At 41.0% G+C, this 24,959-nt stretch overlaps 2 protein-coding genes across 5 annotated transcripts in view; one reads left to right on the forward strand and one right to left on the reverse strand.

Annotated features, from left to right (window-relative positions):
• Positions 1 to 16,084, forward strand: part of srebf1 (sterol regulatory element binding transcription factor 1) — an 80,074-nt gene extending 63,990 nt beyond the window's left edge. For 2 of the 3 annotated variants that reach the window (XM_069928265.1, XM_069928266.1), the window contains exons 16-19: positions 2,206 to 2,368; positions 7,102 to 7,287; positions 12,967 to 13,081; positions 15,522 to 16,084. In XM_069928265.1, the coding sequence (XP_069784366.1) occupies positions 2,206 to 2,368; positions 7,102 to 7,287; positions 12,967 to 13,081; positions 15,522 to 15,742 (685 nt within the window). In that variant the 3' untranslated portion in view covers positions 15,743 to 16,084. The remainder of the gene's footprint in view (positions 1 to 2,205; positions 2,369 to 7,101; positions 7,288 to 12,966; positions 13,082 to 15,521) is intronic. The other variant, XM_069928267.1, reaches the window with a different exon arrangement.
• A 6,365-nt stretch (positions 16,085 to 22,449) lies between these two features.
• Positions 22,450 to 24,959, reverse strand: part of LOC138758832 (retinoic acid-induced protein 1) — a 71,053-nt gene continuing 68,543 nt past the window's right edge. For both annotated transcript variants that reach the window (XM_069928262.1, XM_069928263.1), the window contains exon 5: positions 22,450 to 23,463. In XM_069928262.1, coding sequence (XP_069784363.1) covers positions 23,440 to 23,463 — 24 coding nt within the window. In that variant the 3' untranslated portion in view covers positions 22,450 to 23,439. The remainder of the gene's footprint in view (positions 23,464 to 24,959) is intronic.

Here is a 24,959-nt window from a genome sequence, read left to right on the forward strand (position 1 = left end):
ATTCCCATGCTCCCTCTCTCTGTAACGATTCAAGATTCACTTGATTATCATAGTAATAAAACAGTGTCATATTACATGAAATTTCTTTTTGCCTGCTGCAAGGCAGACAGATTTGCCACCGGCAGGAATTTCTTAAGTGTCTCTTACAGTCAGACTTGCAGTCTCTTTCAGACAGAGAGAGAGAAAGAATTGAGAGTCACCGAGTGTCCATAGATTCGCTTCCAGAGTTTCTGCAGCCACACAGAGTCCAGTCATTGGTAACCTGAGTTCCAGATCCGAACCTCCGTCACAGTCGGGAACCTTAGGCACTTCCTCGCATCCTGTTTCTGATACCTGGTACCCCTCCAACCAGTTTGAGCCAGTCTCTAGCAGTCTGCAGCCCAGTGTCAGCCTCCCAACGGCAGTCTCCAGCAGTCCAAGGCTTCTGTGGGATCCTTTCCTCGAGTCGCCAGCAGCATTTACTGGTCCCTCAGCCACACAGCCCCCTCACTGGTCTGCCGCCACGGTCACTGCCCCATGGGATGTCTCCTTCACTTCTCCTTCTCAGACGGGGAGGGGGTGATGTTCCTGTCCTCTGGTGCTCTGCTCCAGTCCTCCACTACCCCGGAGTCTGCAGCCTCTCGTGGCTGCTGCCGGTTAATAGGCGCTGCAGTCCTTAGACGCGGAATTTCAAATAGAACCACCATCGGCTCCCTCAACAGACCATTCAAAGCCCATGTGAAGCCAATGGCAGTCAATTGGGTGGCTGGTCCCCGCGGGAGCGCTGCATCCTCTCTCCTTGTGGATCCTATACCAGCGGCAGCGCTGCTGCTACAGTTGCTCCACAGTAGCTGTCTGTATTTAGCAGAATGATAGAGAATCTTAAGTGGTATATACATGATCCTGAAAGAGCATGACTGGCAAGATGCCAAGTGGCTCTTCATTGAGAGAGGACACAGCGAGGGAAACAGTATAAAAGGCTGGCCATGAGTTGTAGATCTTTGGAATTCCTTCACTCACAGGTTAGTAGATGTTCAAGGTTGAGATGAATGGGTTTTTGGTCACTAAGGGTTTTGGAGAAGATGGGCATCTGGTAGTGTTGATACAAGGCACAGGATCAGTCAGTCTTATTGACCAATGAAGTGGGCTTGAAGAGTTCAATGACTTACTCTAGCATCTGTTTGTGTTTTGCCTGCTCGAGGTGGTGACGTGAGGCTTTCACGGACATCAGCAGTCCATGTGGCAATGGACCCAAGGAAGTTGGGAAGTTCTGGGTTTTAGATGAAAACTAATGGATTTTCTCGTCAGAACAAGAAGGTTGTTTGGTGTATCTGATACCATTATCCTGTATGGATGTGAAGTGCTCTCAGGAAATTCTTGGTAAATGGTGGTGCATTTTATAGATATTGAACTAAATTAAATAGTGGAGAATCTTCAATCACGAAGAAAACTGATGAAGGTGGAATGGTAAACGAGGTTTAAATGCACTTTAGTATAGCTTTTGACATGACCCCTCATGGTAGTGGTCCAGAAGGTTAAGGCACAGTTGAACCGAGGAGTGTTGGCAAACTGGATGCAAAATCTGAGAGATATGTTTTATCAGAGTGGTTGGTGGTTACCTAGAATGAGGTGATAAAGGCTAATACAATTACAGCATTCAATAGACAAGTACTTGGATTGAAAAGGCCTTGTCTGGGCAAATTGGATTAGTGTAGACAGGCATTGTAGTCACATTTAATAAGGTGGGTCAAAAGAGCTAATTTCTGTGCTGTATGATTATGTGAATCTACATTCCTGATTTGATTTGAACTAATTGATTTGTGTTTTATAGATTGTGAAGATATTGGGTATTGCAGACATGCTGTCATTTGAGTTTGACTAGTGACAGGCATTGTAATTGTCATGCCTTTAGTCTGCTTATGTTTTCAAGAAACAGCTTAAAAAAGCCTTTTTTTGCTTTAAAGAATTAGGGCAAAAATGAAACACAGATGAAATAATGGCCAGTGGGAGAAGGAAGATCTTTGATTAGAACAGTTACCAGTGAGTGACATTGGGTTATTTAGTTCTGAAGGTTGAATCTTGTTCAAGGTAAGAATTGGACAGTTGAAAATTTAATTTATGCACCTTCTATGGGCTACCCAAGCCAGATGGAAGCAAATGAAAATGAACACATATTTGTGCTTATTTTGTCTCGTTGCCTGGTTTTAAAATGCTACCTTCTTGCAGGAACCAATTGCCAAGAGCAGCGCTGTTTGCATTCAAGGCTGTGCGTGCCATATTGGGAAAACAGGATGGCAGCCAGATCAGCCTCTTGCACTGTGAGAAGGCCAGTTGGTACCTGAGGGACACCCTCAATATGGCATCCTCCACCAGCAACACCATTGATAAGGTATGGAGAGATGAAACCTCTGGCTCTTCAGGTGGTTGAATGCAATCAATTAGAAAAATCACTGGGCATACTCTCTCTGATTCTATTGCAGATGCTCTTCATTAAAGTCAGAGTTTTACAACACAGAAAAGGCTCCTTCATTCTAACTTGTCCCATTTTCCTGCATCTGGCCCCTTTCCCTCTGAACCTCTTCGATCTAGGTACCTGTTTAAATGTCTTCTATGATTATGCTCACCTCTGCCACTTCCTCTGGGAAGCTCATTCCACCTATCCCAAGCCCTCTGGGTTATAAAGGAGCCACTCAGAAATATTTTAGGCTTATTCCCCTCTCACAAATCAGTGCCATATAATTTTAGGTTCCCAGCCCATGGAAAAAAAACTCTTTACCTTATCTATGCCCCTTATGATTTTAGTCAAGTTTGTTGTCATTTGATTGTACACATACATCCTGACGAAGCGGTGTTCTCCAGTCCTCGGTGCAAAACACGCAGACACACAACCAGAAATAAACAATAAATAGATGCAGGACAAGTATTCATATATACAAATAAATAAATGAATATGAGTGTCTCAGATGGTTAGTGTGACCAGTTCCTTTGGTCGTTCAGCAGTCTCACTGTCCATGGGAAGATGTTCCTAAGCCTCTAATGGTGTTGGTTCTGATGCTCCTGAATCGTTTCCCCAACGGGAGCAGGCTGAAGGGTGTTGTATGCAGGGTGGAAGGGGTCCTCAATGATTTTGGGTGCCATCTTCAGACAATGATCCCGATAGATCACATCGATGGGGCTCTGGTGATCCTCTTCGATCCATTTCTCTGCAGCAACCGTACGACACTGTGATGCAGCTGGCCAGGACACTCTCAATAGAGCTCCTGTAGAAAGGTGACATGATGGCGGCTGCTAGCTTTGCTCGCATCAGTCTTCTCGGAATATGTCAGCCTTCCTGACAAGTGAGGAGATGTCGACTTCACCGGTTAAGTGTACTCCAAGGAACTTGGTTGTCTCTATTCTCTCCACTCCAGAGTTATTGATGTGCAGTGGTCCTGGTCCTCTTGAAGTCCGTGGTCATCCCCTTTGTCTTGTTCACATTGAGACTCGAGTTGTTACTATTGCACCATATCACAAGATTTTCCACCTCTTCTCTGTATTGTGACTGCTTATGAGGCCAACTACTGTTGGAGCTGGATCTGATGTTGCAGTTGTGGGTCAGTTGCATGAACATCAGTGGGCTGAGCACACAGCCCTGTGGTGCACCAGTGCTCAGCATGAAGGTGCTCGATGTTCTGCCACTGGCCTGTACAGACTGGTCTTTCCATTAGGAAGTCCAGAATCGAGTTACAAAGGGGGATATTGAGTCCCAGTGAGGACAGCTTCTCCACCAGCCTCTGGAGAATGATCATATTAAACACCAAGCTAAAGCCGGTGAACAGCAGCCTGGCATATTAGGCATCATTCTCCAGGTGGGCCAGGATGGAGTGAAATGAAAGGATCGTCTATGGAATGGATTCTTCTATATGCAAATTGAAATGGATCTAGCATCTCTGGGAGAAGTGCTTTGAAGGGTTCCATCACCAAACAGGTCAATGCCACAGGGCGATAGTCATTGAGGCCTGTTATTGTTGCTCATGGGTACCAGGATGATGGTGATGGTCTTGAACCCTATGGGAAAAATATATAAACTTCTACAAGGTCCTTCCTCATTTTCTATCCTCCAGCAAGAAAAGTCCCAGCCTCTCCTTATAATTCAAGCCCTTCAGTCCCAGTAACTCGTGAATCTTTTCTGCCCCTATTCAAGTTTAATGGTACCTTTCCAATAGCTGGGTGATCAGAACTGCACACAATGCTCCCAAATCCTATTTCACCCATGTCTTGTGGCGGTTGTAACCTGATGTCCCAGCTCCAGTGGTCAATGTCCTGACTGATCTTACCAAGTGCCTTCACCCCTCTGTCTACCTGTATTGACATATTCGGGGAACTATGCACCTCTACACTATTATTATGAAGAGTATAATTATAATGGGAGTTGGAGAATCCTTGGAGAATCCCTATTAGCACTGGCCTGCTCTATGTCTAATTGATTCATTTTTGATGTTTAAAAAAAAAAGTAAAATTTCTCCTTCAGCAATTGAATAAATAATTAGATTTTTTCTTTGGGGTGGGTGGAGAGGGCTAGAAATTTACTTCCTTTTAAATTCCTCTTTTTTTTCCTAAATTGCAAAGCCTGCTGACAGGCTGACTGCCAAGTGATATCCAAGATTATTCAAGTGTGACTCAGCCTTGTAATCTTCCCTGCTCCCTGCTGGGAGGCTTTGCAGCCTCTGCTCATCACCTTTCAATTTAGGTCTTTAAACAGCTTGCAGCTCATTGGAGGTGAGTTCTCCTTGTGTATTGATGAGTTCAGGGAGGAAAGTATTAAGGAGTGTTTGGTGGGGGAGGAAGCGCTTGAAGAATAAAAGGTACTTGTGCCATAATGTCTTTTGTTTGCTTAATTTCAAACCTTCACTGGGTGATGAAAGGAGTTTTGTTTTTGCAAATAGCTAGGAAAATGGCATTACTTGGGAGTCGGCTGGATGGGAAGGATGGGGGCTTGAAATCCAATCTCAGTGGGAGACGTTAGTGTGAAAATGACGATGCTGAACATTTATGTCAAGAAAAATTATTGCTCTGTACCCTTGAAGGAAGCGTCTGGCAAGTCTTGTAGTTCTGAAACGCCTCAAGTGTTCCAATGCTCCATAGGTTAGAAAAGTGGTTCTCAACCTTTTTCTTTCCACTCACATACCACTTTAAGTCTTCCCTATGCCATAGATGCTCTGTGATTAGTAAGGGCAGAAAGAAAAGGTTTGAAAACCACTGTTTTAATCGTACCTCATTGATTTGTTATGTGCACGGTTTCAGAACTCCAAAGGAAATGGGCCAATTACAATTTTTTTCAAGTGAAATAGTTCAGTAACAATTGGGTCTAAAGCAGTGGTTCTCAACCTTCCCTTCCCACTTGCATCCCACCTTAAGCAATCCCACTAATCACAGAGCACTGATGGCCTAAGGATTACTTAAAGTGGTAGGTGAGTGGAAGAAAAAAGGTTGAGAAACACTGGGTTAGCAGTTATAGGTGCCTGCCATCCCTCTTGTTTACTCTTTCCTTCTCCCTCCCACTCCAACTTTAATCCTGACCCCTCTTATCTGTTTCAACGGATCACTGGCAAAATTTTGGCCAAGATTTGAAAGGTCAAAGAAAGATTTGAAGAGTAGTACATTTTTGTGTGGGATCAGGGGGCCGGGGCCAGGCAGCTAAAGACCCTTTTAAAAGTCTAATGAATATGGGCAGCTGTTCGAAGAAGGTACTTCTTTCACCCGCACCCGCTGTGCAGCTGTGTTTGTTCGCTGAAAATGTTGGTTTATTGTTACCTTTGGTTCAACAGGTTCATTAGCTGCCTTGATCCATGTAAATGGGCACAGTCCAGATGTGGTGTAAGCATCAACAGGCTATTAAAACATAGACCAAGCATCACAGCTCACCCTCATCGTGTATGTATAAGCAGAAGAGATCGCAGGGGAAGGGCTCCAGTGCCATCACAGCTGAAATCAGCTGGCAATACAAATGCGAGTACAGCCCAGGGGCTTTCCTGATCCTTATAACTCCAATCCATGGCAGCTCATCATAAACAGAGAGACAAAATTAGCTTTGTTTTAGATGCTGCCCTGTTGTACAATGGTGTCCTTTGCAGTGCGTACAAGCCTGAATGGAAAGTGCTTTGACCTTTTTTAATGTAGTCAATTTACACCCTCTGGAGATGTAAGGACTTCTGGATTTACAGAAGTAGTTACGTGCTTTGTATTCTGTGGAATAATACCATTTCACTTTTTTATGAAATCATTAGCGAATGGAATCTGCTTGGTAATGGTCAAAAATGTCAGTGATTTTTTTTTTTCTTTCTTGCCTCTCTGCTGGATGAATGTGGCTGCAGCTGTGGTGCATTGTAGTTGCATTGCATGTGTTCTCGAAGTGCAATGCACCTGCAATGTAATACAGAGCCAGACCCGGACGCCAGTTCTACACAGTGATTGAGAGGAAAAACTGCAGACCTTCAAATCAGAGCTGACCATTGCATTGTGATCGAGAAAATTGTTTGAAATGGTTTATCTCTGTTTTGTTTCTAAATCTGTTTCCACCTTTTTGTATGCATTTGTGTTTCTGTGATGTATATTAAAATAATCTTTTGGGATTTCTACCTTTTATATCCTGCTGTTTGACTTGATTAGAAACCAGCATCGACAGTCCCCCTGAGTTGCAACAGTTCAAGTAACGGAAATTAATTCTTTCAAATCACACCCAAAATTCTCTGTGGCTGATTTAACTGGGAAAAAGTGTAAACAAACACAAAATTGTTTTATTTCCAACTCATTTCTTGATGTTTACACAGATAACACAACGTAGCCTTCTGGAAATGGCAAAAAAGACCGTTTTCTGGGAAACCACACCATTGTAATGTTGGGGTAGCTTATATGTGGAGAAGTATGGCTGCAACCATGAACCATTTGGGACGTGGGTCAAGCAGTAAAAAGCCACATGGAAATGGACTGAAGGAGGTTTTGAGTAAAGTTTTTAATAAGAAAAATCTGTGGGTAAAAGGAGCTAGTCGTATAAGAACCATTGCAAAGTAATTATTTAGTGCTATGTGTTTTGCTTCATTTACCAGAATACTGAATGCCTGAGGTTCTCTGTTGTCTTTTCAGGCAGTACAGCTATTGCTCTGTGATCTTTTGCTCGTTACCAGGACCAGTGTATGGCAGCAACAGTTCAGTGGGAGTCAGCCCATGAATGGCATGCACCAGGCATCCCCACTCGAGCTGAGAGGTTTTCAGCAAGACCTCAGCAGTCTCAGGAAGCTATCCCAGACTTTCAGACCTGCTCTCCGTAGGGTAAGTGAGTTGGTGATGGTGAAACTCGACATTATTTTGGGGTGGGGGGGGGAAATAAAGCCACAATTGGTTCAGTAGTGATATTGGGATTGCTAAAAGAAGCAAGGGAAGAGGTTGCTGGGGTGCTGATGGAGAGGAATTGGAGGATTGGAAAATGGCAAATGTAGTTCCTTTGTCCAATAAAGCTGATAGGGAGAACCAGTGAGTCTTGTGTCAGTGGTGGGCAAAGTGCTGGAGATGGATGTAAGAGAAATGGAGGGTTATGGATTGTGAGGGCGAATGATCAGGGAGTAGGTTTATATAGGATGACATCATTGGTCAAAGGGCCTGTGCTTTACTGTTCTATTTTTATATGATCTATCGTTGTCTATTCTGAAGCAAATTTCACACAATTTATTTTCCTCATGTCATGCTGTCCGCGCATTCTCATCACCTAGCCCACCCATCTCCCCACTAGGTTGCATCCCTTGGCACACTCAAGGGGTGGTGTATCATGACCAACCAACCCAGTTTGCACGTGCAAAGGTTGGTTTAGAATGTCAATCTGTGATGTGACAGCAATACTGCCTCTCGAGACGCATCACTGACAGCATTTCACTGCTGAGTGGCTTGGTATGGAATGAATCACTGGGGGTAGTAGAACTAGGGGACAGGGCCTTCAGGTTCAAGGGAGTAGATTTAGGACAGAGATGGGGAAGAACTGATTATCTCAAGTAGTCGCCTGGAATTCTCTGTTCGAGGAAACAGTAGCGGTTGCCTTCTTAAATATATTTAAGACACAGTTATATAGATATTTTTGGATGGTCGGGGGAGTAAGTGGAGCTGTGTCGATGTCCAGATCAGCCATGTTAAATGACAGAGCAGGTTCGTAGCACTGAATGGCTGGCTCGAGCTTTTAATTCCTGTGTATCGTGGATTTTAGGCCCTGTCTCAGCAAGTGCACACCATTGATGGAGACTGACAGACCCTGCTCCCTGTGTTGACAGAGCCTGTTGGCTGTGATGGAGACTGGTGTGACCCTCTTTTTTGTTTACCTGCACAGTTCTCCAGAACATGGATAGTAACAGGCTCATTTGCCAGCAACCATTTCTTCACGTTGCTTCAATGGATCATGTGGCAATGAGATCGTCATTGCAGGAGCACCAGTAAAGGCACAGGCTCACCGGATTCCCAGCAAAAACTGCAAAGCCCAAATTGATCCTTTAAAGTATTGAATGGCCTGTGAGTGGTCAGTGTCTAACTTCAAAATTGCAATAACAAATAATTTACTAAAGGGAATACTAATTTTTAATAAATTAAGAGTTTATTGTAGGTTTAACCACTATAAAATTTGCATTCCTTCCAGTGATTACAGTTAAAAGTAAAAATTTGGATGCCAAACAACTTAGAAAGTTGTGATTGGGATCTTCTTTCAATTTGTGCTGGCCTCCAGAGATTGTGAGCTTAAGATGCATTGTAGAAAAAATTGACCTCTTCGGAACAATTTTTAGGCAAATAATTAGATGCATTAACATTTTAAATTTTCATTAAAAAAATTTTTTTTTTCCTGATAAAGCCATATTCAAGGAAAGGTTAATCAGGATGCTTTGGCAGATAATGTGACAGTAAAACCCGAAGGGTTTTATGGGTAAAAGGAGAGTAAGGGACAAAATTTGTCCCCTAGAAGATCAGAGTGGTCATCTATGTGTGGAGCCTCACGAGATGAGGGAGATCTTAAACAGTTTTATTTGCATCGCTGTGTACTCCGGAAACTGGCAGAGTGCATAAGGAAGGAAGGAAAACAAGCAGAAGGGTCATGGAACATATAGAGATTCAGGAGGAGGAGATGCTTGCTGCCTTACAGCGAATAAAGTTAGACAAATCCCTCAGGCCTGACGTGATATTCCCTTGGATCTTGAGGGAGACAACTGTAGAAATTGAAGGGGCCTTGGCAGAAGGGGTCCTTAGCCACAGGTGAGGTGCCAGAGGATTGAAGGGTAGTTCATGTTCCATTCTTTGAAAGAAGGCTCCCAAATTAAACCCGGAAATTACAGGTCAATGAGCCTGCCGTCAGTAGAACTGTAGGTAAATTATTGGAGGGTGCATACAAGTATTAAAGGCTGATTAAAGGATAGTCAGCATGGCTTTGTGTGTGGTCGGTCTTGTTTAATGAATCAAGAGTTTTTCGAGGAGATTACCAAGAAAGTAGATGAAGATGTAGTCTACGTGGACTTCAGTAAGGCCTTTGACAAAGTCAAGTCAAATCACCTTTATTTATTGTTCATACCATACTCGCACAGTCAAGATGAGATGGTGTTTCTCCAGGACCACGGAGCATATTTAATAAATATGTTAGAATAGGTTAAATATTGAAATATTAAGAAATGTAGAGTAAAAGTCCATGATACACTGTTCACCTATGTTCTGGGAATTCAGGATCCTGATGGTTTGAGGGGAAAAGAACTGATGCCCAATCTGGATGTAACTATCTGAGAGCTTCGGTACCTCCTAACAGATGGGAGAACAGTTTACATGAGGGGTGTGTGGAGTCCTTCACAATGTTTATTGCCACATGGTAGGTTAGTTCAGAAGGTTAAGTCGCTAGTTATCCATGGAGAGGTAATAAACTGGATTTGAAATTGGCTGAATGGGAGAAGACAGAGAGTGGTCATGGATGACTGCTTCTCAGACTGGAGGCCTGTGATTAGTAGTGTTCCTCAGGGATCGGTGCTGGGACCATTGCTGTTTGTTGTCTATATTAATTACCTGGATGATGATGTGGGAAACTGGATCAGCAAGTTTGCTGATGACCCTAAGATTGGAGGTGTTGTGGATGGCGAGGAAGGCTTTCAAAGCTTGCAGAGGGATCTGGACAAACTGGGAAAAAGGGAGAGAAAATAGCAGGTGGAATTTAATGCAGAAAAGTGTGAGGTGATGTATTTTGGAAGGACAAACCAAGGTAGGACATGCACAGTAAATGGTCGGGCACGGAGTGCAGAGGGATCTGGGAATACGGATACATAATTCCTTGAAAGAGGCGTTGCAGGTAGACAGGGTTATAAAGAAAGCTTTGGCATCTTGGCCATAAATCAAAATATTGAGTACAGGAGTTAGGATGTTGTGGTGAGGTTGTATAAGACATTGGTGAGGCTAAATTTGAAGTACTGTGTGCAGTTCTGGTTGCCAAATTACAGGAAGGATATCAGTAAGACTAAAAGTGCAGAGAAGATTTACCAGGTCTTCAGGAGTTGAGTTGCAAGGAATGATTAAACAGGTTGGGACTTTATTCCTTGGACCATAGAAGAATGAGGGGAGATTTTATGGAGATAGGCATTTAGGAAGGCAAATGGCATATATTGGCCTTAATTCCAATAGAACTGGATGAAAAGTTAAAGGCAATTTAATGCAATTAAATAGGACCCTGCTGAGTCTTCCACTGCAAAAATCTGGATCTCACTGTGTAAGGCAAGATATAGAGTAAAACCCCTATTATAAAAAAAATTCAAGGAACTGGTCTCAAAAATCTGGCAAAAGAAAATCTCAGAAAATAAATAGGTAAAAGATACAGAAATCTAAAAATTGGCACACCTCACCAATCACGCCACATGCAATCTCAAGCAACCGGAAAATTCACATCTTATCCCCATAGGTGCCGGATACCATGGGTTTTACTGTATGCTGATAGAAGGAGGGCAATAATGATTCTTGGATTGATTCCTGGGGAAGTGGAATGGGTTTGACCTATAAAGGGAGGTCAAGCACCTTGGCCCTGCACTCTCAAATCAGAAAATGAGAGGTGAACCATACTTATAGAACTTGACAGTGTACATACAGAGTTGATATTTCCTCTGAAGAGGTGTCTATATCTGGGTAAGAGACGGGGTCAGTTTCAAAATAAGGGCTTATCATTTCGCAGTTGATATACTTTTTTCCCCACTTGGAGGGTGGTGAATCTATAGAATTCTCTACCCAGGAGTGAGAGGCTCACTCACAGAATATTTGAGACAAAGCTTGATAGATCTTTGAATTAATATTTAAAGATTGGCACAGGAAAGTGCACAGGTTATGTTGACATCCAGGTGTCACACCCTCCAGGCTTTGGTATCTTCCTTCCTCTGCAACTGGATCTTTGACTTTCTCATTGAAAGACCACAATCAGTACGAATTAGAAACAATGTCATCTCCTCACTGATCATCAACACCGGTGCATCCCAGGGATCCATGCTTAGTCCACGGCTCTACCCATGACTCTGTGGCCAGGCACAATTCCAATGCTATCTACATTTGCCGATGAAACCACAGTTGTTGACAGAATCACAAATGACAATGAGGAAGTGTATGGGAGGGAGACAGATCAGCTCATTGAATGGTGTAACCACAGCAACCTTGCAGTCAACATTGGCAAAACTAAGGTGATGATTGTGGACTTCAGGAGGAAGTCAAGGGAACACAACCCAGTCCTCATCGAGGGGTCAGTAGTGGAGAGGGTGAAGAACTTCAAATTCCTGGGTGTCAGCATCTGAGGATGTCCTGGAGCCTCCACATTGATGCAATCACAGAGAAGGCTCACGGCTATACTTTGTGAGGTGTCTGAGGAGATTCAGTATGTCACCGAAGACTCTCGTAAACTTGTATAGGTGTACCATGGAAAGCATTCTGGCTGGTTGCATCACTGCCTGGTATGGAGGTGCCAACTCTCAAGACAAGAATAAACTCCAGAAGGTTGTTAACTCAGCCTGTGACATCACAGGCACCGGAGTTCACTCCATCGAGGACATCAACATGAGGTGCTGTCTTAAAAGGGCAGGCTCTATCCTCAAAGACCTACACCACCCAGGCCACGCCCTCTTCACTCTGCACCATCAGGGAAAAGGTACAAGAGCCTAAAGACGAGCACTCAGAAGCACAAGGTCAGCTTCTTCCCCGCTGCCATCAGATTCCTAAATGATCAATGAACCAAAGACACTTCTTTTCGAGCACTCCTTTTTTTTGTTGTATAGTAATGTTGTAAGATGGTTATAAAATGAATGTTTGCACTGTGATCCAGCCAAAGAAACAGAATTTCATGACTTCTTCATGACAATAAATTCAGATTCTGCTCTAAAAATCTTTTTATCTTAATCTTGTTTGGTTCGAGTCTGGAATATTTGGTCTCATCCTGACCACATTTTGGTTTGGATCTTGTGGATGAAATCGCATCCACAAAGGAGATTGAGAGCATAATAATTGTGCAGACCCTGGTGTGCAATCCCAGACTGAAAACAGGCTTTCACAACATCTGATCCAAAGTACTTTGCAGCCAATAAAGTGGTTTTGTAATGTGGCAGACAAAATGGACACAACAGATCAAAGAAATCTGGCACCCTGGTGTTAATTGAGGGATAAATATTGTCCCAAGATACCAGGAGGAACTTTACTTATCACAAGGCTTGCTTTCTTTTGCTGAATAGAACAGATATCAGATATTAGTTTCAGGTGAGGAAGGAACATTTTCACTGCAACATTCACCCAGGTAAAAAGCAAAAAAACTTCACAGTTGAATTTTCTAGTGACGGAGAGATATGAAGTGTGGAAATCCGAAATGGTGAAGCAAGTTTTAACCTCAACACAATGACAGTGAATGGAAGAGAAAGCATGGTGGGGAATGAAATAGGGGGGCTCACTGATAAAATTCATATAATGTCTTGTTTTATTTTTCAGGTGTTCCTGCATGAAGCAACAGCCAGGTTAATGGCAGGAGCCAGTCCAACCCGTACTCACCAGCTCTTGGACCGCAGTCTCAGGAAGCGGGTTACTAACCCAATGCCCAAAGATGGTCAGTGGCTATGTTTAGAAAACAGACATTTTGAAATAGTTATTCAGTCTTTCTGCTTTCAATCTTGGTTTAAACCCTTTTTAATAAGCAAACTGAGTTCTGAGCATTTTCTTATTACTGGCTACTAAGATATTTTGGATGTAGGCATGATATTTTTGTTTGAGACCAAATAGCTTACAGCACAGAATGAGTCCCATTTGCCTGCCATTGCCCCATATCCACTTAACCTTTCCTATCCATAATACCATACAATAGAGGAGCAAAAGTAGACCATTTCCCCATCAGGTCTGCTCTACCATTCCATCATGAACTGATCCATTCTCCCACTCCCCTGTCTTCTCCCCATAACCTTTGATTTTCTGAGTATTCAGATACCTATCAATCTTTGCTTTAAATAGACCTAACGATTTGGCCTCCACAACTGCCCATAGTATTAAATTTCAGAGATTCACCACTCTCTGGCGAAAGAGATTCTGATGTATCTCTGTTTTGAATGGGTGCCCTTCTATCCTGAGGTTGTTCCCTCTTGTCCTAGACTCCCTACCATGGGAAACAACTTTACCACGTCTATTCTGTCTAGGTCTTCCAATATTTGAAATGCTCCTATGAGGTACCTCCTCATTCTTCTGAATTTCAAGGAGTACAGCTCAAGAGCGGTCAACATTACTCCAGGAATCATTATCTGTATCGTCTCCAATGCCAGAACATCTTTTCTTAAATAAGGAACCCGAAACTGTACCCCGTACTCTCAGTGCCTTCTAAAACCTCAACATCACATCCCTACTCTTGTATCCTATTCCTCTAGATATGAATGTGAACATCGCATTCACCTTTTTCACCACCGACTCAACCTGCAGGTTAACATTTAGGCTATCCTGCACGAGCACTCCCCAGTCCCTTGGCACCTCTGAATTTTGATATTTTTCCCCCCATCCCAATAATGGTCTGTCCTTTTACTTCTACCAAAGTACATGATCGTACACTTTCCAATTTTGTTTTTCATTTATCATTTCTTTGCCCGTTCTGCTAATCTAAGTCTGTACAGCCTTTCTGCTTCCACATTGCTATCGGCCCCTCAACCTACCTCTGTATCATCTGCAAACATAGCCACAAAGCCTTTTATTCCACAATAAAAATAATTATCATGCCCTGTAAAAAGTAGTGCCCGATATCTGACCCCTATGGAACACCGGTAACCAACCAGAATATTCCTGCTCCGTTTCCTCCCAATATGCCAGTGCTCTACTCATGCTTAAATCTTTCCTGTAATTCCATTTTGTTCAGCATCCTTTTGAAAGTCCAAAAACACAACTTCCACTGCTTGTGGTTTCCTCAAAACATTGCAAGATTTTCACTTCAAAGTTTTCACATTTTCACCTTCACCATGCACCTCCAGGTACTTGTAACCTCATCCTGGTCTTTTGAACGTTACAGTTGTCCTCGTACTGCTTCCTCTGGCAGCTTGTTCGATACACCCACCACCCTCTATGTGTGCAGATGGGTCCCTTTTAAATCTCTCCTTTCTTACCTTAATTCAGTCCGCTCTAACTTTACATTCCTTTCCCCTAGGCAAAAGCCTTGTGACTATGTTCTGCACAAAGAGACAGAGAATGGTGCCTGGATGCAAGAAAAATAAAGGGTTATGGGTGTGGAATAGGGAGGAATTAGACTGTTGTGGGGTAGGCCTCTACTGTGTTATCATGTTCTAACCCAGAGGTTCTCAACCTTTTTCATACCACTCACATCCCACTTTAAGTAATCCCTAGGCCATCGATGCTCTGTTATTAGTAAGGGATTGCTTAAGGTGGTTTGCGAGTGGGAGGGGAAGGTTGAGAATCACTGCTCTAGACCCAATTGTTACCAAAATATTTTGCTTGAGAAAAATTGTCATTGGCCCATTTCCTTTGGAGTTGCACATGAGTCAATTAGATACAATTAAAACAGTGGTTTTCAACCTTTTTTCTTTCCACTCAGCAATCCCTTACTAATCACAGAGCACCGATGGCCTAGGGATTACTCAAAGTGGGATGTGAGTGGAAAAAAAAGGTTGAGAATCACTGGTTATGGTCACTCCTTGTTTCAGCCCCTCTGGATTGCTGGTATATCCAGCACTGGTTTCTGGACCTTAGGATGAACAATTTATTGTCTTGCTGCACTTTGCTTATTTGGCTGTTGTTAATGAGAAAATCTCCTGAATGCTTACTATGCAGGCTGTTTAGACACCGAACAGTGATTGGTTGTGAGAAGCCTGTGTGGGAACAATGTCTTGGTCCCTGGCCCTGAGGTAGATTTAGCCTCTTACGTTACTGCAGTGTAAATGGAAGCTGAGATCACTGTTTCTCTGCCACACTCATGACTCATCAGTGGAGACTTGGATTTACTTGTTTTTTTCATTCCCTCTGACCATTAGTTCTTTGCTTTCTTTGTTTTGTGTTTGAAGGCGAGACTGAGACACATCCTGGCCAGCGGGAACACGCTGAAGCTCTCCTACTGGCGTGTCGCTACCTTCCGCCAAGCTTCCTGTCTTCACCGGGCCAGCGAGTCGGCATGCTGGTAGAGGCTGCCCACACACTGGAAAAGATTGGCGACAAGAGGGCCCTTCTTGACTGTCAGCAGATGATCATGAAACTGGGCAGTGGCACGACAGTCACCACAAGTTGAAGGGGGAGAACTTTTTAAGAATGGTACCACTTTTTGCCTGAAAGCCCTGCAACTATAGTGTTCAACCCCTGATATGGCACCACTGCCCTTTTAATTTCATATTAAAATATTGACTTGGTAAAGTAAAAATCATATTTTCATAGGTTAAAGAATCTGTACATAAAAATATTTATAATTTTTTAAAAAAGTTGGGATGCAGCAAATTCAATTTTGTTGAATTAAAAGCACTTGTCTGTTCTAGAAGCTTAGCTTCCCCATAATACTGAACCAGTGACAAAGCCATTCTAGGCTGTATTTTTCTGTGCAATATACTTTTATATAATTAAAATAACCTAAATGAAATACAGTGCAGTTTGCCTTTCTTCACACTGAACAGTTTGCATGTACCAGTGCAATAGTTTTTCAGAGCTTGCCACATTTTTTCCATTGTTCAGTACCTTGGAGAGTTGGGATGCTTCGACAACATTTTTTTCTTTGCCTGCTGGGTCTGTGCCACAAAGGGTTTGAAAGAGCAATTGTACTGAGGGAATTCTGGAGAGTTGTATCTGCATTTTTTTTTCAACAAAGCATTAACCTGTGATTCTGATAAGGCAGCATCAAACAGACGGTTACAATCTCAGAATGTCTTCACCTCCTTTGGTGAATCAAGTTATTCCCCTATGACAGAGAGGATCCTTTGAAGAAGACCCTATTTCTGACTGTAATGACATCTCTTGGTTATTATTACAAACTGTCTAAACTTAAATTTATTATTTGTCAGCTCATTAAGAAAAGTGCTCACTTGTTTCCAAAAACCGAGTGCCAATGGCATTGGAGGCTCGGACTCACTCAGTTGAATAGCCTCTTCCTGTGCTGGTAGCTCATTGATCAACGGAGTTGAATATAGTAATTTAGAAAAAAAAGAGCTTCGTTGAACAAAATCTACAAACTCAACTTGTATTAATATCATGGCCATGTATTAAATCTTGCATAATTAAAAAAAATTCTTGCAGTGTAATAGAAGCAATTCCGGCTTTTAGACCCATGCTGCCCAATTACATCCAAATTAACCTGCCCCCTGTACGTTTTTGAGGGTGGAAGGAAACCAAAACACCCTCTAAAGCTCCCTTCAAGGGATATTGGCGATCTGGTTAAGAAGAGAGGTGTATAACGTATAGGCAACAAGGAACAAATGAGGCACTTGTAGGGTATAAAAAATGTAAGAAAATATAAAGAAAGAAATCAGGAAGGCTAAAAGGAGACATGAGGCTGCTTTGACAGATAATGTGAAATTAAATCCGAAGGGTTTCCACATGTATATTAAGAGTAAAAGGATAGGAAGGGACAAAATTAGTCCCCTAAAGGATGAGAGTGGTTAACTCTGTGTGGCGACTCATGAAATGGGGGAGATCTTTTAAGTTTTTTTTGCATCAGTATTTACTCAGGAAACTGGCAGAGTGCATAAGGAAGGAAGGGAAACAAGCAGAAATGTCATGAAACAGATGGAGATTAAGGAGGAGGAGGGGCTTGCTGCCTTACAGTGAATAGAGGTAGATAAATCCCCCTTTGCTTTTTAAGGGAACACCAAATCACTAAACAATACTCCAAATTGTTTAATAGGATTAAACGATAATCCTTGTTAGTTATTCTTGAAATATTATGGTTCTTTGTACATTAATTCTTCACTGCACAGAAAGATTCAGAGGTGTGCAAAGGCATCAAATGGTAGGCAACAAATTGAAGGGTTTTTTCATTCAGCAGTGGAAAGGTAACCCTAATCTTGCAAGAGAGATAAATGAAGGAGAAATGCAATCCAGCTTTCCAAAACAGTGAGAGGAGTTATTCATATGGATATAAATTTAAGAAACTGAATTTCTTTGATCGGTTAAATATTCCCATGATCTCCTTGGATAATCAAATGAGATTAGATGATCCTATATCACAGAAGGAATTAGTTGCTGCTATTTCTTCAATACTATCTGGTAAGTCTCTGGGACCCAGTGGATTTCCAATGGAGTTTTCCCAAGTCATCTTCTCATTTGTTCATCCCTCACTTAGGTGCAATGTTATCTGATTTGTTCAAGCAGGGTCAGCTTCCAGAATCACTTAATGAAGCCTGTATATTTCTTGTAGTGAAAAAAGGTAAAGATACAACCAAATGCTTCACCTGTAGGCCAATTTCTTCATTGACTGTCAATGTTAAAAGTCTAGCTAAGATTTTGGCCAATAGGATGGAATATTTTATCATTATTTCTGAATATCAGATGGGTTTTATTAATTGATATTCATATTTTAATATGTGTAGCTTTTGGAATATTCTTTATTTTCCCTCTGGTGAGGCTTCTCAATAAGTTCATTCACTGGATGCAGGAAAAACGTTTGATGGGGTAGAATGGTTGTATTTGTTCATTGTCTTTAACATTTTTAATTTTGGTCCTTTCGTTACATGGATTAAATTATTGTATCATGTTCAACTGCTTCACACTCGTCAAGGATGCCCGTTAAGTCCATTACTTTTTGATTTGATTATTGAGCCGCTAGCGATTGCATTTCGAGAGTGTAAAGATATTTCAGGAATATGGAGAAATGGAATTGAACATAAAGTTTCTCTTTACACAGATGATCTTATACTTTTCATTTCAAGCCCTGATATCTCACTCTGATTTCAGTCATTACTTTCACAATGTAGTCAGTTTTCAGGTTATAGATTAAATTTACATAAAAGTGAACTTTTTCTCATTCATTACCGTATGCTCGTTCTCTTTTTAAGATTGTTAGAAATCAATTCATTTACCTTGGTATTACAATCATAAACATCTTTTTAAGGAAAATTTGTTTGTTAAAGCAAGTGAAATTGTCATCTAATGCAATGGTCGCCTTTGTCGATATCTTTATTTGGTCGTATTAATTCCATTAAAATGAATATTTTACCCAAACTTTTATGTATTTTTCAATCAATCCCAATTTTTAACTAAATCATTTTTTGATTGACTTGCTTTAATTACATTGCCTCACGTTTTGGTCACATTTTTATAATCTTGATGAGAGTCCGTTATGGGTGGGAATGGAATTGAATTCTTCTAATAATATTTCCAGTTTAGCACTTTTTAAATCTTAACTTCCACTTTGTTTAACTAAGTTGATTGATAATCCTATTGTTAAACATTCTGTGAGAATATGGGTGCAGTGTAGAAAACATTTTGGATTCTACAATTTTTATCTTTCAGGTCCTATTTTATTTAATCATTTTTTTTTCCCGACCTTCTAAACATTGTCTTTCAGGAATGGCACAGAGTGGGTATCCAATGTTTTTAAGATCTTTTTATTGACAACAGCTTTGTATCATTCAAACAACTCACTGAAAATTTTAACTTTGCGATACTTATTTCTTTAGATATTTGCAAATTAGGCACTTTCTTTAATCTCAGATTTCTGATTTATCTGGAGCTCCTGGATGAGTTGTTTGGGTTTGCAGTCTTCTCGCTAAGATTTAATATCTATTAATAATAAGTTACAATGTTTAAAGACAGGCCCCATTATTTAAAATTAAAAATGCCTGGGAACAGGATTTAAACCTTCCAACATCAGATGAAATTTTGGATTTTAATTTTTAAGTTGGTCAATAATTCATTATGTGCTCATTATTGTTTACTATAATTTAAAGTTGTACATAAGGCACACGTCCAAAGCCAAATTATCTTGATTTTATTCAGAGAGAATTTCTTGCCGTGATAGATGCAAGAGAGGAGGCTTCTTTAATTCATATGTTCTGGACTTGCTTGAGTCTGGAAAAATACCAGAGATGCCTTCCAGACTTTATCTTTAATTCTTGAAGTAAATTTAGAGCCGAATCCTTTGATTGCTCTTTTTGGAACCATGGGACGGGATAATGTTCTTTTGACTTCAATTAAATGTCAAACTTCATCCTTTGTTTCCCTTTTGGCTTGGTGAGCGATATTACTTAGATGGAAGCATCCTGCCCCCGCCCCCCCCCCCCCTCCCCGACTCCTGCTCCAAGGCTGAGAGACACTGTCATGTTTGAACATGGAAAACATTTGTATTCAATTGATAATTTGGGTAAAAGATTTCAAATGCTGGGGAGGAACATTTACGTGTCATTTCTTAGTTTTTAATTTAATATTTGACCTTTGATTTTTCTGTTTTAATTTTAATATTAAATATGCTTATTGTACAACGTGGTTAAAGTGGGGTAAGGTTTGGATTTCTCTTTAATTGGGATAAAATTATGAATATGTTTATAAATTGTGGATATGTCTTATGATTACATCATCTTTTTTTAAGATTGAATCTGTTACTTGCAGTTAACACCCCACAATTGATTTTTGTACTTGGTATGTTTTATTTGCTTTAAAATCAAACTATATCAGATGACCAATACTGATGAAATTGAAAGATAATTCTTCACCGACTCGTATGCAATGGTTGGATGATATCATATCTTAAGTTTGGAGAAAATTAGATACAGCATTAAAGATGTCAAGGTTGAATTGGACAAGATGTGGGGACCATTCGTGGATTACCATCATAACTTGAATATTTCGCTGTGTGAATGCTCTGAGGATTCCATGTCTGAGATCCGTGATTTAATTCCTATCTACTTACTATGTGCAGGTTAACCTTGTTTCATTGGGGTGGGGGGGGGGTCTTTTTTATTTTATTTCTAGAGGAAACCAGGCTATAGTAGACAATTACTAATGGTCACATTATAGAATAGGATGGAGATTTATCATCCCTATATAGGATTCTTAATTCTACCTTATTTCCTGTTGAACAGCAGAATCTGAGATTTTGACCAAGGTATGTTGCCTGATAATTATGGCTTCTATTCTGTATAACAACTTGTATTTGTTATGTATCTACAGTGAATTGAATTGCCCATTCAGAGCCAGCTCTTCAGCGCTTGACGTCCTGCTTTGCGGAAACTGCCAAAGTGTTTGGCCTGGAAGTCAGCCTGAAGAAAACTGAGGTCCTCCATCAGCCAGCTCCCCACCATGACTACCAGCCCCCCCACATCTCCATCGGGCACACAAAACTCAAAACGGTCAACCATTACCTATCTCGGCTGCACCATATCATCAGATGCAAGGATCGACAATGAGATAGACAACAGACTCGCCAAGGCAAATAGCGCCTTTGGAAGACTACACAAAAGTGTCTGGAAAAACAACCAACGGAAAAACCTCACAAAGATAAGCGTATACAGAGCCGTTGTCATACCCACACTCCTGTTCAGCTCCGAATCATGGGTCCTCTACCGGCATCACCTACGGCTCCTAGAACGCTTCCACCAGCGTTGTCTCCGCTCCATCCTCAACATCCATTGGAGCGCTTTCATCCCTAACGTCGAAGTACTCGAGATGGCAGAGGTCGACAGCATCGAGTCCACACTGCTGAAGATCCAGCTGCGCTGGGTGGGTCACGTCTCCAGAATGGAGGACCATCGCCTCCCCAAGATCGTGTTATATGGCGAGCTCTCCATTGGCCACCGTGACAGAGGTGCACCAAAGAAAAGGTACAAGGACTGCCTAAAGAAATCTCTTGGTGCCTGCCACATTGACCACCGCCAGTGGGCTGATATCGCCTCAAACCGTGCATCTTGGCGCCTCACAGTTTGGCGGGCAGCAACCTCCTTTGAAGAAGACCGCAGAGCCCACCTCACTGACAAAAGGCAAAGGAGGAAAAACCCAACACCCAACCCCAACCAACCATTTTTCCCCTGCAGCCGCTGCAACCGTGTCTGCCTGTCCCGCATCGGACTTGTCAGCCACAAACGAGCCTGCAGCTGACGTGGACTTTTACCCCCTCCATAAATCTTCGTCCGCGAAGCCAAGCCAAAGAGGAAGACAGTGAATTGAATTATGTAATCAGTTAGAAATCACGTATCAAGGTTTTTTCTATTAAAATTTTGAAAAGAAAAAGTATTTAAAAAAAAAAAGAGCATTGGAGGGTATATATCTAAATATATATTTTTCCCCCAGTTACCATTTTCACATTTCACAGTCAGCAGTAACTGTTCACCATAAACAAGGCAATTTCTGCTCCATTCCAGCTGACACATGGAGCCTTTTCTCCCTATTTCACCCCTTGATATTGTGCTAAGGGTGCACCAGAATCTTAGCTATGACACATAAGGCACTGATTGCACAGTGCAAGATGGTGGAGCCAAGGACTCTGCTGAGGAAAGGCACTGATGATGTTTCAGGTCAAGATCCCGATGGTGTCGTGCCAATTTAGACAACATAGGCCAGTCCAATCCTATCCTCACCAACAGCATGTATTTGTTCCTCGTGGAGTCACCAGAAAAAATAAATCTGGATTTCAAGAACACTCAGGTACTCAACATTTAAAAAATATTTGGGCAAGCAGTTGAAAGACCATGGCCACAGACCAAATGCTAGCAAGTGAGTCTAGAATAGATGGGTACTTGATTGTGGTCTTAACAGCCTGACTATTCAGCCCTGTCCATAACTGACCACCACTGAACCAGATTCATAGCCAACACCACTTATTTACCCATGTTTCCTAATTGCTTATCAAAAATCAATTTTTTAAATCTAAATGCCCTGAGTAACTGCACGTAGGAAGAAAAAATTCCAGACCTTACACGAAAAATAGTTTCTGTTCTACACTCTTTAGTCCATAAATTCCACGAAGTTCAAAATTTTAATTACAAAGACCCATTCAATTATTGCAATGGGCCAGATTGCTTCCTGCAGCTTTTTTATTCCTAAAAATTGGCATTGCATTACATGTACAATACATTACACATTGAAAGAAAGCTTAAGAGTCATGGATCAGTTCCCATTAGGTATCAAACTGTCCAAACATATCTGGTGCCATTAATTTTCAATGATTATCTTCACACTTGGATGCATGAACAATTTTAGGAAGGAATAGTTCCTCCTGGTTCCAAAGTTGACATATTGGGAATGTCTCCATAACAATGTATTGGCCTCCTTTCCCCTTTTTAAAAAAAAACTTTAAAAAAAATAATTTTAAAAATCAATAAACACTGTCAAGTGTGATAAAGGGAATACTTGCACCATGTGAATCATACAGTGAATTTCCCATCATACTTCTCTTAGAAGGCCCACGAGAATCATCCTTTCACTGTTTAACCAGTGATCTGATCCACTAAAAAAAACATTGCAAGGAGATCACCTTGTTTCAAAATGTATTTCATTACCACTTTAACAAATTAGATTATGCTCATCCACAAAGCTTTTTTTAAAAAAATTATTTAATTACTGCAGGTAAGTGTGTTCCGCACTCCTCTCACATTCCCTTGCAAGATTGCCTGGATCCCACTTTATAAGATTATCGGCACAGCAACATTAAGACAACTGATGATTTGGAGTTTCTTCAATTAGGTGTTGACACAGGCAACCAGCTGTTCAGAGAAACTCAAAACCTTTTATTTATATACCCACTGCTGCCCTTCCTCAACAACTCCCCTCCCACCACCCCTGGAGAAAAATACAGCAAGGATTCAATGGAGGAGAATGTACATTGACTGAGGCTGTCAATCTATTGGCGTCCTCTTGGCATTTAGATGTTGATGTTGCTTTTGGAAATTTAATCCTTCCATCCTGTTAACTGCTGTTTCACAATACATTCATTTACTGTTCTCAGGTTGCGGTCTGTTAAAGACCTACTTATGGGATAACGTCACTTGGCACAGTGGAGCTTTCCTGCTGTTATAGTATTTTAGATGATATGTTCTGAAAGGAGAAAGGAATACGAAATTAGTTTTTTTTTAATTTAAATTAAATTTAGACATACAGCACAATAACTGGCCCTTTCAGCCCACGATCCCTTGCCGCCCAATTGACCTACGACCTCTGTACGTTTTGAATGGTGGGAGGAAACCAGAGTGGCCATGGAAAACCCACACTGACACGGGGAGAACGTAAACCCACAACGCCAGATTCGAACCCTGGTCACTGGCGCCGTAACAGTGTTACGCTAACCATCCTGCCACAGTTACAATTTATATAAAAATATATACGAGCATGTATTTAAAGGATAGACTGTGGTTTGAAATCCAAATAATATGAAAAAATGGAACCATCAAACTGAATTGATCCCATTTTTTACTGGAAAATTTTCAGGGGAGTTCTGTGTTTTAGCTGATGCTTGATCTTACATTAACATCTGATCATTGATTGCTATTTATCATTCCTTCCTTTTGCAGAAATTGCCTCCCTTCCAACAATTGTTATATTTCAATATGAAACTTCTGAAGCTCATTGAAGGGACAAATTTTAATGTGATTACTGGAGTTTAATAGTATTCATGTTTGTCTCATTGCCACATTGAACCATTGGGAGAGAGGGAGCAACATTTTTATATATATATATATATATATATATATATAATATCTATATTTTTTTAAATTTTCACACTGTGAACCATATCAATCAAAATACATACAAACATTTCCCTCTTAAATATACAGAGTGGCATTTTCTCCCATTTCCCCCCCCACCCCCAACCCATTTAACTTTCAACTTATACAAAACAATAAAACCATTAAACAATGTCATCACACAATAAAAACAAACAAGAAAATTGTGTCATCTACTTTTACACCCTGGATCAAGTTGTTTTGTCTTCTTATCATTTTATGGGGTGGAGGTCCACGGTAGGCCCTCTCTGTTGTGTTCCATGTACGGTTCCCAAATTTGTTCAAATAATGTGACTTTATTTTTTAAATTATATGTTATTTTTTCCAATGGAATACATTTATTCATTTCTATCTACCATTGGTACTCTCAGGCTCTCCTCTGATTTCCAAGTTGACATTATACATTTTTTTGCTACAGCTAAGGCTATCATAATAAATCTTTTTTGCACTTCATCCAGTTTGAGGCCTAATTCTTTACTTCTTATATTACTTAGAAGAAAGGTCTCTGGATTTTTTGGTATGTTGCTTTTTGTGATTTTATTTAATACCTGATTTAGAGCTTCCCAAAACTTTTCCACTTTCTCACATGCCCAAATTGCATGTACTGTTGTTCCCGTTTCCTTCTTACAGTGAAAACATCTGTCTGATACTGTTGGGTCCCATTTATTTAACTTTTGGGGTGTGGTGTATAGCCTGTGTAACCAATTATATTGTATCATGCGTAACCTCGTGTTTATTGTATTTCTCATAGTTCCAGAGCAAAACTTTTCCCATATTTCATTTTTTATCTTTGCTTAAATCTTTTTCCCC

This window comes from Narcine bancroftii, chromosome 3 (genome assembly GCF_036971445.1).
Source record: "Narcine bancroftii isolate sNarBan1 chromosome 3, sNarBan1.hap1, whole genome shotgun sequence".
NCBI lineage: Eukaryota > Metazoa > Chordata > Chondrichthyes > Torpediniformes > Narcinidae > Narcine > Narcine bancroftii.